This window comes from Bufo bufo, chromosome 5 (assembly GCF_905171765.1).
Source record: "Bufo bufo chromosome 5, aBufBuf1.1, whole genome shotgun sequence".
Classification (NCBI taxonomy): domain Eukaryota; kingdom Metazoa; phylum Chordata; class Amphibia; order Anura; family Bufonidae; genus Bufo; species Bufo bufo.
The window spans coordinates 217,752,229-217,772,534 of record NC_053393.1 but is presented as its reverse complement, the minus strand read 5'-3'; the positions used below and the strand labels follow the sequence as shown (position 1 = coordinate 217,772,534).

The 20,306-nt window shown below is 41.7% G+C and overlaps 1 protein-coding gene across 2 annotated transcripts in view; it reads right to left on the bottom strand.

Annotated features, from left to right (window-relative positions):
• CDCP1 (CUB domain containing protein 1) overlaps positions 1-20,306 on the bottom strand; it is an 82,422-nt gene that overhangs the window by 15,465 nt on the left and 46,651 nt on the right. For both annotated transcript variants that reach the window (XM_040432945.1, XM_040432946.1), the window contains exons 3-7: positions 17,468-17,821; positions 13,886-14,242; positions 13,118-13,333; positions 11,032-11,421; positions 1,323-1,691 (exon numbers count right to left, since the gene is read on the bottom strand). In XM_040432945.1, coding sequence (XP_040288879.1) covers positions 1,323-1,691; positions 11,032-11,421; positions 13,118-13,333; positions 13,886-14,242; positions 17,468-17,821 — 1,686 coding nt within the window. The remainder of the gene's footprint in view (positions 1-1,322; positions 1,692-11,031; positions 11,422-13,117; positions 13,334-13,885; positions 14,243-17,467; positions 17,822-20,306) is intronic.

Here is a 20,306-nt window from a genome sequence, read left to right as displayed (position 1 = left end):
AAAGGGCATTATTACTATGAAGGGGGCACAATGGGCATTAATACTATGAAGAGGCACAGAGGGCATTAATACTGTGAAGGAGGCACGGAGGGAATTAATCCTGTGAAGGAGGCACGGAGGGCATTAATCCTGTGAAGGAGGCACGGAGGGCATTAATCCTGTGAAGGAGGTGGGCATAACTGTTATGTGGCCCAATAGGCATTACTACTGTGAAGGGACACAGAGGACATTACTACTGTTATGGGTCACAGAATGGGCATTACAGCTGTGAAAGGGGCACGGAGAGGACATAACTACTGTAGCGGGGTGCACAATGAGGGCATAACTACTGTGAAGGGGCATAATGAAGGGATAAGTACTTTAAGGGGGCACGATGTTGGTATAATTACTGTGAAAGTTGTATAGTGAAAGGCATAAATACTGTGAGGGAGCACATATCTGGACAAAACTACTGTGAAGGTTGTACAATGAGTGTAATACTACTGTGAGGGGGGTACAATTTCTTTAACGTATTGGTGGCGGGGGGTGGTTGTGCCAGAGAAAGGACCCGCCCTGGGTGCCAAACACCTTAGGCACGCCACTAGGGAGAAGGTCAGGGGAATGGGTGAAACGTGCAAAACTTTTCATTCAGTGTGGGGAAAAAGGTGGCTTAGGGGAGATGCAATTACATTCTTACATTACAAATATATGAACACACAGTACAAATGTCTTGCTAATGACCTTTTAAGGCTCCTTTCACATCTGCGCTTTGGTTTCTAGCTTTGAGATACGGCTGAGGATCTCAAAAGCGGACCAAAATGGTTCTGTTTGATTTAACACATCAGGATGCATTCATTCCATTAGGATGCAGTTGTGTTTAATCAAAATGGAACAAACTGGATCAGTCACTAAAAACAATGCAAGTCAATGTTTTAGTGACGGATCTGTTTTTTTCCGTTTCGATCTTGCAGCGGTTTTGTGTCCGGTCACAAAACGGAATGCATACTGCATTCACAATACATTGGACCTAAACTGAACTGTTTTGGCCCGGCTTTGAGATCCCCAAAACCGGAATTCCAAAACGCTGATGTCAAAGTATCTTAATACTTAGGCCTGTAACCATGGCAAGGAGTCGCCCTCTAAGGAAAGAAAAATCGGGACATTCAAAACTCGCCCTTGGGAATGTCCAACTCCACCCAGAAATGGCCATTTATGGGCAAGGTTGTCGTTAGCCCCATTTTTGCTTGGACTCTCTGAAAACCAGGGACAATCCCTGAAAATTCGGGACAGTTGGCAACTATGTAGTGTATGTTGCTATGAAATATTAATAAGCAAAATCTCACCTGGGGATATTTGATTGAAGGTAATAGACACCTGCAGTTTAAGCTTCCTTGTCCCCGTCCATGGTTTGCAGTTGGAAATGTTAACCCAGAATGCAGAGTACATATCCAATACACTAGGTAGTTGTTGATCCTCTCTTCGTACTATGCCTGGCCCATCATCTTGCTGTTCCCTTATATTGACATACGCACGGCCCATTTCACATGATATGTCCATCTTGTCTTGACCGAATTTCAACCTTCCAGATCTCTTTTTAGGTAAATTTATACTCCATGAAACAGACACGTAATCTGGAAGCCCGTTGTCCCATTGTGGCGTTTGTAGATAGATGGTATCTTCAGTTTTTGGAGACACAGTGAATATGCACTCCTCTGAAAAAAAAAATACTAACGATTAAGAAAACATACACTAAAAAACACCAAGTAGGAAAGAGAAGGGAACTCTGTAATGTAGCAAATCATTGTAGGATCTTCAGAGTTATTAAAGAGCATTGCTACCAAAGCCCAAAATATTACGAATAAACACTGTATATCAATCATCCACAATGTGAAAATAATGCCTAATAATGTCCAAGTCTTATACAGTCCAAGTCCCCTTTATACAGCTCTGACCATTTGAGGCATGGACTCCAAAGGTTCACTGGAGGTGTCTTGTGGTATCTGATCCATGGAGTGTGGCCTGCATGGATCTAACTTGTTTTTCCAGCATATCCCACAGATGCTTGGATTGGATTTAGATCTGGAGAATTTGGAGGCCAAGACAACTCCTTGAAATCTTTATCGTGCTCCTCAAATCATTTCTGAACAATGTCTACGGTGTGGTAGGGTGCATTGTCCTACTGAAAGAGGCAATTGGCATTAGAGAATTCCATTGCCATAAAGGGGTGTACTCGGTCTGGAATGTTTAGGTAAGCAGTAGCTGTCAAAGTAACATTTGTATAAATGCTAGGACCAAAAGTTTTAGACAATAGGCCATCACTTTCTGATACACCCATGCCGATCAGCTGTTCTACAGTAGCTCTGGCTTCGGAACTACACAGCTCAATCTGTTGCACAGTGGTTGGTGCTGGTTACAGCAGTGCTGTTCAAATGCGGACCCCCACCGATAAGATACTGATGGTCTATATAGGCCATTATTTCAAAAGGGTTGGACAGCTTCTTTAAGTGTTTTTATATTTGTTGCAGCCTACATGACATCAAAAAGAATTCCTATAAGCAAACCAAATCCTAATACAGCCTACACTAGTAATGTAAATATATTTGTGGTATATAAAAGGTATTTAACCCCTTAAGGACTCAGCCCTATTTCACCTTAAGGACTTGGCCATTTTTTGTAAATCTGACCAGTGTCACTTTAAAGGGCTTCTGTCACCCCATTAAACCGTTTTTGGTTTTTTTCTTTACTAATAATCCCTATAGTGCGATCTCAGCATACATAAGCTAATTAAGGATTTTCGTTCAGTAGAATTTGCTAAAAATCGATTTTTGAAATATGCTAATTACCTTGCTACAAGCAAGTAGGGCGGCTACTTGCTGGTAGCAGCCGCATCCTCCGATCGTAATGACGCCCCCTCCGCATTGTGATTGACAGGGCCAGGGAAGGGAATCGTTCTCTGCTGGCGCTGTTAGAATTTGAAATCTCGCGCCTGCGCCGTACCTGTCTTCAATCGGCGCAGGCGCACTGAGAGGCGGCCGCTCGCTCGACCGCTCCATCCTCAATGCGCCTGCGTCGATGATGTCATCGCATACACCCGGAAGAGAAGACGCCGGCATCGCTGGAATGAGGCGGAGAGTCTGGATGACGTGGCTGGATGCTCGAATCAGGTAAGTATGTATGTAATAAGCATGCTGCCACAAAAACCACCAACGAAATGGGAATAAAAAACAAAAAATTATTTTTATCAAAAGTACAATTATTAACACTATACCACCAACGAATATGAATAATAAGCCCTACTCAATAAATATACAGATGCTTATATATGACACATATATAAATATCTGTATATATCTGTCAAATAGTGTGTGTGTGTGCATATATATATATATATATATATATATATACACACACATATATTTTAGTGTAAGTGATATATATCATTATATATGTTTCTTTGTGTATATATTACTATATATATATATATATATATATATATATATATATTCACGGACTGGCATATATATACACATAGAAACAGATATAGAGATACACATAAATATAATATATATAGATAGATAGATAGAGTAATTCCGATATATTATCATAAAGATATATATAGAAAGAGTCGTGATAGACAGGCACAGATGGACAGGCAGAGATGGACAGGCAGAGATGGAGACGGGGAGATGGATACGCAGACATGGACACGCAGACATGGACAGGCAGAGATGGATACGCAGACATGGATAGGCATAGAGGGACACGGAGAGATGGACAGGCAGCGATACATAGGCAGCGATACATAGGCAGAGAATGTCTGCCTGTCCCTGTCTGCGTGTCCATGTCTGCGTGTCCATGTCTGCGTGTCCATGTCTGCGTGTCCATGTCTGCGTGTCCATGTCTGCGTGTCCATGTCTGCGTGTCCCTATATCGGAATTACTCTATGTATATGTATATGTATATGTATGTATATATATATATATATATATATATATATACACACACACATATATATATATATATATATATACACACATATATACATAGAGTAATTCCGATATAGGGACAGGCAGACATGGACACGCAGACATGGACAGGCAGACATGGACAGGCAGACATGGACAGGCAGACATGGACAGGCAGACATGGACAGGCAGACATGGACAGGCAGACATGGACACGCAGACATGGACACGCAGACATGGACACGCAGACAGGGACAGGCAGACATTCTCTGCCTATGTATCGCTGCCTATGTATCGCTGCCTGTCCATCTCTGCCTGTCCATCTCTCCGTGTCCCTCTATGCGTATCCATCTCTGCCTGTCCATGTCTGCGTGTCCATGTCTGCGTGTCCATCACGGACTGGCATATATATACACATAGAAACAGATATAGAGATACACATAAATATAATATATATAGATAGATAGATAGAGTAATTCCGATATATTATCATAAAGATATATATAGAAAGAGTCGTGATAGACAGGCACAGATGGACAGGCAGAGATGGAGACGCAGAGATGGACACGGGGAGATGGACAGGCAGAGATGGACAGGCAGAGATGGAGACGGGGAGATGGATACGCAGACATGGACACGCAGACATGGACAGGCAGAGATGGATACGCAGACATGGATAGGCATAGAGGGACACGGAGAGATGGACAGGCAGAGATGGACAGGCAGCGATACATAGGCAGCGATACATAGGCAGAGAATGTCTGCCTGTCCCTGTCTGCGTGTCCATGTCTGCGTGTCCATGTCTGCGTGTCCATGTCTGCCTGTCCATGTCTGCCTGTCCATGTCTGCCTGTCCATGTCTGCCTTCCCTATATCGGAATTACTCTATGTATATATGTGTCTATATATATATATATATATATATATATATATATATATATATGTGTGTCTATATATATATATATATATACACACATATATACATAGAGTAATTCCGATATAGGGAAGGCAGACATGGGCAGGCAGACATGGACAGGCAGACATGGACACGCAGACATGGACACGCAGACATGGACACGCAGACATGGACACGCAGACATTCTCTGCCTATGTATCGCTGCCTATGTATCGCTGCCTGTCCATGTCTGCCTGTCCATCTCTCCGTGTCCCTCTATGCCTATCCATGTCTGCGTATCATCTCTGCCTGTCCATGTCTGCGTGTCCATGTCTGCCTGTCCATGTCTGCCTGTCCATGTCTGCCTGTCCATGTCTGCCTGTCCATGTCTGCCTGTCCATGTCTGCCTGTCCATGTCTGCCTGTCCATGTCTGCCTGTCCATCTCTGCCTGTCCATCTCTGCCTGTCCATCTCTGCCTGTCCATCTCTGCCTGTCCATCTCTGCCTGTCCATCTCTGCCTGTCCATCTCTGCCTGTCCATCTCTGCCTGTCCATCACGACTCTTTCTATATATATCTTTATGATAATATATCGGAATTACTCTATCTATCTATCTATCTATCTATCTATATATATTATATTTATGTGTATCTCTATATCTGTTTCTATGTGTATATATATATGCCAGTCCGTGAACATATATATATATATATATACACACAAAGAAACATATATAATGATATATATCACTTACACTAAAATATATATATATATATATATATATATATATATATATATATATACACACATATATACACACACACACACACACACACACTATTTGACAGATATATACAGATATTTAGATATGTGTCATATATAAGCATCTGTATATTTATTGAGTAGGGCTTATTATTCATATTCGTTGGTGGTATAGTGTTAATAATTGTACTTTTGATAAAAATCATTTTTTGTTTTTTATTCCCATTTCGTTGGTGGTTTTTGTGGCAGCATGCTTATTACATACATACTTACCTGATTCGAGCATCCAGCGACGTCATCCAGACTCTCCGCCTCCTTCCAGCGATGCCGGCGTCTTCTCTTCCGGGTGTATGCGATGACGTCATCGACGCAGGCGCATTGAGGATGGAGCGGTCGAGCGAGCGGCCGCCTCTCAGTGCGCCTGCGCCGATTGAAGACAGGTACGGCGCAGGCGCGAGATTTCAAATTCTAACAGCGCCAGCAGAGAACGATTCCCTTCCCTGGCCCTGTCAATCAGAATGCAGAGGGGGCGTCATTACGATCGGAGGATGCGGCTGCTACCAGCAAGTAGCCGCTCTACTTGCTGGTAGCAAGGTAATTAGCATATTTAAAAAATCGATTTTTAGCAAATTATACTGAACGAAAATCATTAATTAGCTTATGTATCATGAGATCGCACTATAGGGATTATTAGTAAAGAAAAAAAAAAAAAAACGGTTTAATGGGGTGACAGAAGCCCTTTAAGTGCTGATAACTTTAAAACGCTTTGACTTATCCAGGCCATTCTGAGATAGTTTTTTCGTCACATATTGTACTTCATGACACTGGTAAAATGAAATTTAAAAAAATCATTTTTATTTATAAAAAAAAATACCAAATTTACCCAAAATTTGCAAAAAATTGCAAATTTCCAAGTTTCAATTTCTCTACTTCTATAATACATAGTAATACCTCCAAAAATAATTACTACTTTACATTCCCCATATGTCTACTTCCTGTTTGGATCATTTTGGGAATGATATTTATTTTTTTGGGGATGTTACAAGGCTTAGAAGTTTAGAAGCAAATCTTGGAATTTTTCAGAAATTTTCAAAAACCCAATTTTTAGGGACCAGTTCAGGTCTGAAGTCACTTTGCGAGGCTTACATAATAGAAACCACCCAAAAATGACTGCATTCTATAAACTACACCCCTCAAGGTATTCAAAACTGATTTTACTAACTTTTTTAACCCTTTAGGTGTTCCACAAGAATTAATGGAAAATATTTCACTTTTTTGGCAGATTTTCCATTTTAATAATTTTTTTCCAGTTACAAAGCAAGGGTTAACAGCCAAACCAAACTTAATATTTATGGGCCTGATTCTGTAGTTTACAGAAACACCCCATATGTGGTCGTAAACCACTGTACGGGCACACGGCAGGACGCAGAAGGAAAGGAATGCCATACGGTTTTTGGAAGGCAGGTTTTGCTTGACTGTTTTTTTTGACACCATGTCCCATTTTAAGCCCCCTGATGCACCCCTAGAGTAGAAACTCCAAAAAAGTGGCCCCATTTTAGAAACTACTGGATAGGGTGGCAGTAGTGTTGGTACTAGTTTAGGGTACATATGATTTTTGGTTGCTCTATATTACACTTTTTGTGAGGCAAGATAACAAGAAATAGCTGTTTTGGCACCGTTTTTATTTTTTGTTATTTACAACATTCATCTGACAGGTTAGATCATGTGATATTTTTATAGACCAGGTTGTCACGGATGCGGCAATACCTAATATGTATACTTCTTTTTTTATTTATGTAAGGTTTCACACAACGATTTCATTTTTGAAGCAAAAAAAATAAATCATGTTTAGTATTTCCATAGTCAGAGCCATAATTTTTTCAGTTTTTGGGCAATTACCTTGGGTAGGGTATGATTTTTGCAGGATTTGATGACGGTTTTATTGGCACTATTTTGGGGTGCGTGTGAATTTTTGATCGCTTGCTATTACACTTTTTGTGATGTAAGGTGACAAAAAATGGTTTATTTAGCACAGTTTTATTTTAAATTTTTTACAGTGTTCATCTGAGGGGTTAGGTCATGTGATATTTTTATAGAGCCGGTCGATACGGACGCGGCGATACCCAATATGTATACTTCCCCCCCTCCCCCCCCCCTATTTTTTATTTGGGGAAAATTACGTTTTTGTTTATTTTTACTTGAAACTTAAATTTTTTTGGGGGGAAAACTTTATTTTTTCAACTTTTTTTTCACTTTATTTTTTGTCCCACTTTGGGACTTGAACTTTGGGGGGTATATTACTTTACAATGCATTCCAATACTTCTGTATTGGAATGCATTGGCTGTATGAGTAATACTGTGTGTATTACTCATACAGCTTCCAGGGCCTGTGAGATCCAGGGTGCTGGATCTCACAGGCTCTTCACTGGAAGGCAGCGCGATGCCTTCCTTAGACATCGCGCTGCCTTCCATGCCATCGGGCCCCCCCCCCCCCACAGACGCATGGGGACCCGATACCACCGCCGCAACCGCAGTTAAAAGCCGCAAACCGCAGGTCTGAATTGACCTGCGGTTTGAGGCGATCGCCGATACGGGGGGGGGGGGGGGTCACAATTAACCCCCGCCGCAATCGCGGTTTAAACCCATGACGTACCGGTACGTCATGGGTCCTTAAGGACTCAGGAAACATGCTGTACCGGTACGTCATGCGTCCCTAAGGGGTTAAAAAGTACTAGTTAAAGCGATTGTCTGAGTGTTTAATACTGATGACCTATCCTCCGGTTAACTGATTAGTGGGAGGTCTGACTTCTGGAACTCCTGCTGATGCGCTGTTTTTAGAGACGTTAGCACCGCGGCCTCTTCTTAGGCGAGTGACGTTACGTTCATCAGTCACATGGCCTGGGCGCAGCCTAGTTCCCTTCAAGTCAATGGTGCTGAGCTGTAATACCAAGCACAGCCACTATCCAAATGTATGGCGCTGTTGTGGTAAGCTATGAGGAAGCTGCTGACTCTTCAAACAGCTGATCAGTGGAGGTTCTAGGAGTCGGATATTGATGACCTGTCCTGAGGGCAGGTTATCAGTATTCAACACTTGGGACAATCCCATAAATTTTTACTAGCAACAGATGACTTCAATCGAAAAAACAATAATAATAAGTAATAGACATACAGCTGCACATATAGCCACAATAAAAGGCCCAGATTTATCATACCTCTACTCCAGAATTCTGATTTCAAAAGCCGCAAAATGATGCTCTTGCAACGTTTTGGGCTCACTTGCACACAAAAAATTACAACTTTTTGTATTTTTACACCAGTCACTCCAGTTTTGAAATATGGGTGGGAAAGTAGGTGTGGTTAGTTATGTTAATGAGCTTCACTCCATTCAGCACAGACTTTTTTTTTTAAAAAGTCGCAATCTCACTCCAGTAGGAACATGGAGCAGGAAAACTGGTGTAGCTGATCTAGACAAAAGTGTAAAGTTTAAGGATAACACAAATTTATCAAACATGCGACATTTGGTAAATGTGGCGTAAAGTACTCCAACAAAGACTCAAGTAAAACTGACTTCAAATATTCCCCTCATGATAAATTCCCCTCCAATGAGTACAGATACTGCAGACACTGGGCTACACGTACAGTATAAACATTCATACTAACAAAAAGGCCCCTTGCAGACGAGCGAGTATTCCGCGCGGGTGCAATGAGTGATGCGAACGCATGGCGCCTGCACGGAATCAGGACCCATTAATTTCAATGGGGCTGTGTAGATGAGCAATGTTTTTTACGCATCACTTGTGCTTTGTGTGAAAATCGCAGCATGTTCTATATTCTGTGATTTTCACGCAACGCTGTCCCCATAGAAGCGAATGGGGCTGTGTGAAAATCGCATCGCATCCGCAAGCAAGATGGTTACTAAGAGATGTTGTTTGTAAACATTCAGTTTTTTATCACGTGCGTGCAAAACGCAATAAATTGCATTGCACCCGTGCAAAAAAAAAAAAAATTAACAACGGAACGCGATCGGTAGCCAAACTGAATGTATTCACTGAACGCATCCGGACCTAATCCACACACGCTCGTCTGCAAGGGGCCTTACTAGTAATTCTGACTAGACCATTACCCTATTTATTATGACATGTACAGTAGGTTAGTTACTAGTCTAGACATAGATGTACTACAGTAAATGTACAGTATGTCTACTAAGGCTACTTTCACACTAGCGGCAGGACGGATCCGACAGGCTGTTCACCCGAAGGAACAGCCTGCCGGAGGTCTGTGCCACTAGTGTGAAAGTAGCCTTAGTAGAAATACTGTACACTTGCTCAGTAGACATTGAGTGAAGACCCTCCAGTGGGCTTAAAGGGCATATGTCAGCAGATTTGTACCCATGAAACTGGCTGACCTTTTTGTGTGCACTTGGCATCTGAAGGCATCTCTGTTGGTCCCATGTTCATACGTGGCCGCGTTGCTGAGAAAAATAATGTTTTAATATATGCAAATGAGCCTCTAGGAGCAATGGGGGCATTAACATTACACCTAGAGGCTCTGCTCTCTCTGCAACTGCTGCTCCAGCTCAACTTTGATTGACAGGAAAGGAGCGATGGCGTTTTCACGGCCTGTTCCTGTCAAAGTGCAAGGCAGTTGCAGAGAGAGCTGAGCCTTTAGGAGTAACAGTAACGCCCCCATTGCTCCTAGAGGCTAATTTGCATATATTACAACTTCATTTTTCTCAGCAATGCAGACACATATGAAAATTGGACTCACATAGATGTCTTCAGCTACCAAATGCACATACAACAAGTTAGACAGTTTAATAGGCCCAAATCTGCTGACAGATGCCCTTTAACATGCCACAACCAATGTGTAGCAGTTTGCAAAATATCCATTAAATTAACAGGTGGCCATATACAGGTGAAACTCAAAAAATTTGAATATTGTGCAAAGTTCATTTATTTCAGTAATGCTACTTAAAAAGTGAAACTAACATATGAGATAGACTCGTTACATGCAAAGCGAGATATTTCAAGACTTTATTTGTTATCATTTGGATGATTATGGCTTATAGCTTATGAAACCCCAAAGTCACAATCTCAGGCACCCTTTGCTCAGGGGGTATGGATTAATTAGCTGACTAGAGTGTGACACTTTGAGCCTAGAATATTGAACCTTTTCACAAAATTCTAATTTTAAGCTGCATTAATGCAATTCCTTCTAAGTTGCATTACTGAAATAAATGGACTTTTGCACGATATTCAAATTTTTTGAGTTTCACCTGTACATTAGAGTTAATCAAAACTGAAGATTTCAACCAAGCTATCGTACATTTGGTTAACAGCGAACAGCGATGATTGTTTGTTCAAACACTTGTTCAGCTGTCAACCTACTTCTGTCTGAAGTGTGTGGCCTATGGTTAGTACCAGCACCATACCTTCAATGAATGATACAAAAGACACTTGGAGGTCATGGGTCGGAAGCTTGTTGAGATCTCCATTCCTTGGTAAATTTAGGATAATAGTAACATTGTCTCTCATCTGAATCTTTTCAATCGATCCATTAGGGCAAAAAGTCCCAAGTTTAAATTGGCTTTTGTTAGTGGAACTCAAGATATCGTAGGTAAACCCCACAGTTGTCGCATTGCATGGTTTATCTGAAACATGCTGTTGTAGGTATGTGGACTTTGAAACTATTTCAGTACTGATGTATTCCGGAGCGATCAACTTCCAGGTGTAACTCTCCAGCTGTAACGGAAAGCCAATAAAGGACTGAGGGATGGTAAGGGACATATTGCGGATGTTACAGGCGGTGAGATTCCAGCATTCTAGAAAGACAACAAAAGAGAAAGATACATTATATACTCAACACTGCAACGTTAAGTGGTATGCAAGAAAATAATAGAAGAAAAAAAAAATATAATAATAATAAATAATAATTAATAATATTATATTATATTATTATTATTATTTTCACCCTTTACCAAAAACTCTACAACAGGGGAAGGGGGCCATTATCAAACCCCCTGTGGCAGTTTGTAGAAGCCCTATTTGCACAGTAAGGGGGGAAGGGGGGGCTGGCACGAGCTCAACACTTTAAGTAGACATCACAGGGTAAGGGTGTGGTGGGGTATTAGAGGCAGGGGCTAGGCAACTCAGGATATTTAAATGGGTTGGACACTTTCTGGCTACTGTTGACCAAAGGTGTATATAAGATGACTATTTGGCACTTACTAAAATATCCTTGGTTGATTTTCTGTGCTGTTTACTACATTTCATAAGCCACGTCACCTTGTTGGGCAAATCTTCTGTGCTGTCCACAAAGGAGACCTGTCCATAAGATGGCTGCTGATGGAGGGTCGGTGCAGGTGCGGTGTATTTGAATGCAGGAGACATTACATGGAGGCTATTTGCCTGGTCACATGACCCTCCATCAGCAGCCATTTTATGGACTGGACCTCTGTGTGGACAGCACAATGGACTTGGCAAACAAGGAATCCTACCTTATGAAATATAGAAAATGGTGCAGAATATAAAAAAAAAGAACAAAAAAATTATAAAAATATACTTCTAAGTGCCATATAGTCATTTTACAAAGACCATTAACAGTAACCGGAAAGCAGCAAACCTCTTTAATGTAATTTACACCAGAAAACTCTAGCGCACGGATGGCCCCAAGATCCACCAAAATGAAAGGGGTGTTTAACGTGGCGCATCTGATGCGAGGAAAAAGACAGTCTGAATAAAGGGGAGGGGGGGGGCACTGGCCACTTGGATCCCGCATTTTGTGGAACGGAACAGCCCGCCCCTAATAGAACAGTCCTATCAGTGTCCATAATCCGGACATGTTCTAATTTTTTGTGGAACGGCCATGTGGACATACGAATACGGAATGCACACAGGGTCATTTTTGTTTTTTTTGCGGCCTCGTCGAAGTGAATGGTTCCTCATACGAGCCACAAAAAAAACAACTGAAAGTACACGGAAAAAAAAATATGTTCAATCATGTACATGAGCCCTAATAGTCATAGGTAACCTTGACATTGATGGAATCTGATGACCATTACATAATTTTTATATCTATCTTTAGTTAGGTGCATATTATATGACTGGTTCTGGAGAGGGGTTCCTACACGAAAAAGTTCTGTAGAGGTTTCCACAAACTTCCATCTGGCCCTGTTGAGGTCACAACAGTTAATGCATGATCAACAATTTTCCAGCTATACCAGTGACTGCCCCCACTCCGCGCCCAAATTAACAGATGTGCTAACATTACCAGAAAATATTCTCAAGCAGCCTTTATGGGTGTCTAAAATTCACAAGTATACAGCCAGCTCCTGGCAGTTTTGGTAACCGTAATAATGGGGAGAATAAAAAAAAGTGACAGCTAGACAGTAAATAAAGCGCATGAACATCAACATTTTATACTCCACCTATACCCCCCAAATATTGTCAATGGGCAGATTAAATAAATGGCGCTTACAGTAAGATTGTGAATCAAATCATGTAGATTCATATTCCTACCTATTTCTTTTTCTGCTGTTACAACCAGACTGTTCAGATTGTCACAAAGAAATGAGATTCTGTAGTACTTCCCTCCCTCAAGCACAAGATCAGAATTGCAGTCTGTAGATCCCTTACAGATGACACAGACAGGAGTAAACTGGCGTCCAAACAATCTCTTGCGTATGCGCACAACCAGGCCTTTTTCATTCAGCAGATCCAGAGGGTAGATTGTATCTGAAGATAGATGGAGACACATAAATCATACATTACTAAAAGGTAGACTAATACCAACCACCAAAAATAAAATAAAATAACTGTTTTAGCTGAACAGAACACCATTGCAATACTAGACAGTCCCAGACACACTTAAAAATGAATAGATAATTTAAAAAAACCTGCCAAATGCTGCTGATTGGAGCACAGCACTGAATGACATTCAGGTAATGGAGCCTATGGGTCCATTTAACGGAGGAGATGGGATCTTTCCTAAAGCATACAGCAACCTAGATGCATTGTGAAAGCTCCCTCTAGTGGTGGTTTCCTGCAGCATTTTATCATTTAAAAGGGTTTCTGGTCAATGAAAATGATACCTAATTCAGTTTATCACACAAAAGCTAATAAATTCCTAATATGCAGCATTATTTTTAGATGAGACAGCAATAAAGCTGCACTAGGGGGTGAGCGAAATCGGAGCTTACTGAAACTGGATAAATGTATACAGGCAAATAAACCATATAGTGGATGTCATACGGTTGTTGCAACTAATATTCAGAAAAAACAACTTACTTTGTTCACTTTTCTGGACGGTGATGCTGAAGTTCAGGCTTAGGCCCGGGTAACCACTCGTCGGTTTATCTACCTCACAGTTTTGCAGGGATAAATTGAAGCTACTAAGTATATTGGCGGGCTGCTTGTCTGCCAGCTTTAGCAGCGTCGATTTCGGCAGATAGTAAAGTACATTCTCCTCCTTTTTCACGCACGTGGGGAGAGTATAATTGAGAAACTGAACACTGGCTGCATAGTTTTCAGGGAAGATGAATTTCCAGGTCATTTGCTCATTAGGAGGAAACGGGCCAGGGTAGTTCGCCGACAGAAGATTTACAAGTGATTGTTGTTGGAAAATGGATTCAACAATACTCAGTCCTGCGAAGAGAAAAATCTGTCAGTATCTCAGAGGCATGGTCCAAATGGGATGACACCAACGTCTTCTAGGACTGATCTGCTCTGCATTGTGCCCAATTTCAGGCTTAGACACTGCTGCACCAGTTCTATGGTTTAGCCCCTCAGACGGCGTTCACACACTACAGACAGTGCAGGGTATTCATTAACATGGTCATACATATTGTCAAGATACACCCTTCTATGAGATTGTGGAAATCTTGATAACTGCACCAAATTTATTACAATGTCACACAACTCGCTAGCTTTGTTACACCCTTTTTTGTTCCTTACACCTTCTAATTGGCTTAAAGGGAACCTGTCCCCGGGATTTTGGGTATAGAGCTGAGGACATGGGTTGCTAGATGGCCGCTAGCACATCCGCAATACCCAGCCCCCATAGCTCTGTGTGCTTTTATTGTGTAAAAAACAACAACGATTTGATCCATATGCAAATTAACCTGAGATGAGTCCTGTCCCTGACTCATCTCATGTACAGGACTCATCTCAGGGACCGGACTCATCTCAGGTTAATTTGCATATGTATCAAATCGTTTTTTTGACACACTAAAAGCACACAGAGCTATGGGGACTGGGTATTGCGGATGTGCTAGCGGCCATCTAGCAACCCATGTCCTCAGCTCTATATACAAAATCCCGGTGACAGGTTCCCTTTAAAGGGTTATTGACCTTTCAAAAATCTTTTGTTATGTCATAGTGACAAATCTAAAGTTTTGATGGGTGGAGGTTCCAAGTTCCGAGACCCCCACTGATCGCTAGAACGAAGAGAGAAGAGCTTACATAGCGTGCCGTCTCTCCACGCTGCAGGAGATGGGCTCAATAGAAAGTCTATGGACTTGTCTTAATTCACTCTTCTGCAGTGAGGAGGGGGCACCATGTGAGCGCTTCTCTCTCTTCTTTCTAGCGAGCACTCAGACCCCATCAACTAAAACCACTATGACACATCAGAAGTTTTGTGAAAGCTCAGTGATACTAATACATTTGGTACATTTTACAATTCCTCTTAACCACTCTAAATGAAGCCATGAAATGCATAATTCATTTGGTACAAGCCTGTACTGCATCATATTACTGTAAATCCACAGCAGGGTGGACAAACCACCTGTGCAGCCTCTTCTGCTACACATGGGACCTGAAAAGAGGGGGCTTAGCCAGAAGTTCAGGTTTTAGCCCCAATACAAGGGGCTGAGCTTCACAGGTACACTGCTGACTATGAAGGGATAACATGGCTATATGCTGCTTGGATAGGTATGGAAAGTCAAGGATAAGTTCAGTGTATACTTGTGTGAGTAGCGTGTGTGCATCTAATGTATTAGTTGCATCTGTGTTCATCATGTGTCCAGTGTGTTAGTGGCATGTGCGCCATTTGCCCAGTGTATTAATGTCTAGTGTGTGTGTGTAGCATGTCCAGAGTGTTAGTGGTGTGTGTGGCATGTATCTGATGTGTGCAGTGCCCCAGTGGATCATTGCAAGGGTTAATTTTATTTTACCAAGTTACATATGGGGATGCAATGCACAAACACTTACGTCTTTATGCACTATGTATCCCAAATGGTTGATTATTGGCAGCATAGAGTCAAGTCTGTCCGTCTTGCAGTTACTGCCTAGGAGATGGGTTGGTCCCACCTCTTGGGGTCTGTCTACTGTCAGAACTAGAGACAAGATGTGCATATGTCGGATGCTGCCGACTAGGCCCTATGTAAAGCCTCGTCCAGAAAAACACCATTCCCGAGACTAAAAAAGCTGCCAGAGTACCTCTCAGAAAGAGAGAAGATATCTTAGAAGGACAAGAACCATAAAGGACATGCAGCATAAAGTCAGTAAGGTACCGCACGTTTATAGCAAAAGACTTTACTGCTGGGAAAAGGTTATATTGCTTCATTGCCCACCACACTTGGAGATACACTGGCCATCCGGATTTTGGAACTGCACCCCTCAGCCCACAAATTGCAGAAAGAGTAAATGAGAACGGGATTACATGTCTAGGATTTTTTAGAGATTGCAAAGTGTATTTTGTGAGAGATAGAGAGGAAGTACTACCAATACCACCATCATTACTACTCTCATTATCTATTCAGTAAAGAAAGACTTTATTTATTGCAGCCAATCAGGCCTAGTTCTTGACCTTACCATCGGTCCACCAGCGTCTGCATCTGCTCTCCTGTCTTGCATCCTGCCAAATATCCACCATGAAGCCTCAATACCAGGGTGTGCCCCAAGGGAAAAAGGGTGCGCCCTCCTTACATTGCATGGCCCAGGCAGAGCCAAGGAGAGGACTGCCACTGTGAACCACTACAACTTCTTACAGCGCCACAATTACCATATCCGGTCTGTGAGTGACATGTGCGAGCATGTGTCCAGAGTGTTAGTGGCATGTGTGGAATGTGTGTCTAGTGTGTTAGTGGCAGGTATGACGTGTCTGATAATCCCTCATGGCAATGGGCACATACTTTTTGCACAGGGGTTCTTTACTGTCAGCATCCTGTGCCATGGCAAATTGGCAGTAGAACAAGACATGCTTATGTATCTTAAAAATTGGAAGCATACTCTGAAACCCATGTGATGTACACCCAAAATAAGCAATAAATAACCATGGAGGTGTATGTGGCCTAAAAAACTTAGATTGGGGTGCAAAAAATAAAAAAAAATCATGTTAAAATAAAAAAACATTATACTTACCTTCAATAATTATACTCTCCAGGCAAGTGAGCTGGCCACTTACAGCCCACTGAAGTTATGTTACTATGGATGACATTACTGTAGTGAGCCGAACTCAGATGACATCATAACTACGATTATGTGTCATCACAGTAGTGTGCAAACAAAGATGTGGACAGAGATCTAAACACATGCAGCTAGGGAACATTAAAGAATACTAAATTTAGGTATATTGTAGGCATGTTTTTCTGATCCTGTAATCAAAAGAGTAGATCTTAGGGTAGGTTTACATCTGAGTTATGGTATTGTGGTACTGGCAAGGTCAGGGTGCCGGAATTGCCATATCCGGTACAGCTGGGGCCCACCGAATCCCCATTCACTACAATGGGATCTGTCAGGAATGCCAAAACAGTACCGAAATACCGTAAGGCAGATGTGGGCGTGGCCTTAGTACAATGATATGGTACACCAAGTTAACAAAATTCATAGGAAAATGTTACAAAATGCAATAAAACTTCCTTTGACACTCACTTCTAATGGAAGATCTGTTTGTGATGCTAATTCCAAGACCTTTGATATTAGCATTCCATGGCAGACTTAAAGCAATAACTCCTCTTTCTTGAACTTTAATACGTGTAATAGTACCATTCCTGCAGAAAGTTCCAATGTTATAGGACGAGTCACGAACATAAGTGCCGATATTGAAGCTAACAAGGTCTGAACACAGGCTTGAAGGATGTATCTGTCTCAGCCATGGAGTGGAGAAGCCAAGTACAAGACCACTGTTCTTGGAGGTCACGATGTTCCAAATGAAGGTCCGATTTAAGCCACCCAAGTCTGAAGGCTGTAGAGTAATATTTAACGGACACCCACCAGTGCTGCAATCTAGATATAAAAGAAAACAAATATACAAATCTTATTAAAGCTTTGCACTGCAGATATTCTTTAAAGGGAATGTGTCATCAGAAAATGAACTAGTGTTTAAACTTTTTTTCTTTTTAGAACTTTTGGGGATATTTTTATTTTTTCATACCACTGTCTATAAAAAGAAAAAACTCAAATCCTGCAGTTTTAGTATGTTGAGACTTCCTGTTCGGTACAGGTAACTAATCAGTAGCCATCACATTATCAAAGGCAGAATTACAATGACACCTCTGTATAGATAACATGCCTTTCACCATTTCCATTAGTTGGTGTCACAATTTATCTACTCCCTCTCGACCTCTGCACAGGTCACAGAGCTTGCATAGAAATCTCTACCATAAAATTCATTGAGGTCCCCTCCTGTCTATTGCCTCATGTGGCAGTGTTCAAAAAACAGGAATTCTTGACTTAGTTTAGACCTAGTGGCCAGTGCGAAATCTACAGCATTCCAGGATTTTTTTTAAAAACATATACTGCTCAACACTGAAATTGCATCACCAAAAAGGGGAGATCTAATGACTACCGTATGTATAAATATATCAGGGGTCAGTACAGAGATCTCTCCCATCAGCTATTTATTCCCAGGACTGTGACTGTGACGAGGGGACATCCTCTGCGTCTGGAGGAAAGAAGGTTTGTACACAAACATAGAAGAGGATTCTTTACGGTAAGAGCAGTGAGACTATGGAACTCTCTGCCTGAGGAGGTGGTGATGGTGAGTACAATAAAGGAATTCAAGAGGGGCCTGGATGTATTTCTGGAGTGTAATAATATTACAGGCTATAGCTACTAGAGAGGGGTCGTTGATCCAGGGAGTTATTCTGATTGCCTGATTGGAGTCGGGAAGGAATTTTTTTCCCCTTAAGGCTGGTTTCACACGGGTGTTGCGGGAACATGCGCGATTTTTCCGCGAGTGCAAAACATTGTAATGCGTTTTGCACTCGTGTGAGAAAAATCGTGCATGTTTGGTACCCAAACCCGAACTTCTTCACAGAAGTTCGGGCTTGGGATCGGTGTTCTGTAGATTGTATTATTTTCCCTTATAACATGGTTGTAAGGGAAAATAATAGCATTCTGAATATAGAATGCATAGTAAAATAGCGCTGGAGGGGTTAAAAAAAAAAATAATAATAATAATAATAATAATAATAATAAACTCACCTTAATCCACTTGCTCGCGCAGCCCGGCATCTCTTCTGTCTTCATCTGTGCTGTGAGCAATAGGACCTTTGATGACGTCACTACGTTCATCACATGATCCATCACCATGGTGATGGACCATGTGATGAACGCAGTGACGTCATCAAAAGGTCCTATTGCTCACAGATGAAGACAGAAGAGATGCCGGCTGCGCGAGCAAGTGGATTAAGGTGAGTTTAATTAAATTTTAATTTTTTTTAACCCCTCCAGTCCTATTTTACTATGCATTCTGTATTCAGAATGCTATTATTTTCCCTTATAACCATGTTATAAGGGAAAATAATAATGATCGGGTCTCCATCCCGATCGTCTCCTAGCAACCGTGCATGAAAATCACACCGCATCCGCACTTGCTTGCGGATGCTTGCGATTTTCCCGCAGCCTCATTCACTTCTATGGGGCCAGCGTTGCGTGAAAAATGCAGAATATAGAACATGCTGCGATTGTCACGCAACGCACAAGTGATGAGGGAAAATCACCGCTCATGTGAACAGCCCCATAGAAATGAATGGGTCAGGATTCGGTGCGGGTGCAATGCGTTCAACTCGCGCATCGCATCCGCGCGGAATACTCGCCCGTGCCTTCCTCTGGATCAACTTGCAGGATAACAGGCTGAACTGGATGGGCAAATGTCTTTTTTCAGCCTTATAAAACTATGTTACTATGTAAAAAAGACAAGCCATAAGTTTATGCAAATTGAGGAAGTAGCAGGTATCCTTCAAGCAACTAGCTCCAATCTGTGTCATGTGGGTGTCGGATACTAGCCAAATTGAAATCAATGTTTTATAGCTACTTGAAACCTCAAAAATTGGATCAAGTCGTGTGGGTTGATTGTGTGATAACTGGCATGTCGGTGAACAATAGGCATCACCACCAAACTGGGATAAAATCCTTCAACTAAGAGATCTTGGTTTATCACACTGGCAGATCGCCACATGCCTAGGCCGAGATGTCAGCATAGAAACATAGAATGTGTCGGCAGATAAGAACCATTTGGCCCATCCAGTCTGCCCAATATATTAAATACTATGGATAGCCCCTGGCCCTATCTTATATGAAGGATGGCCTTATGCCTATCCCATGCATGCTTAAACTCCTCCACTGTATTTGCAGCTACCACTTCTGCAGGAAGGCTATTCCATGCATCCACTACTCTCTCAGTAAAGTAATACTTCCTGATATTACTTTTAAACCTTTGGCCCTCTAATTTAAAACTATGTCCTCTTGTAGCAGTTTTTCTTCTTTT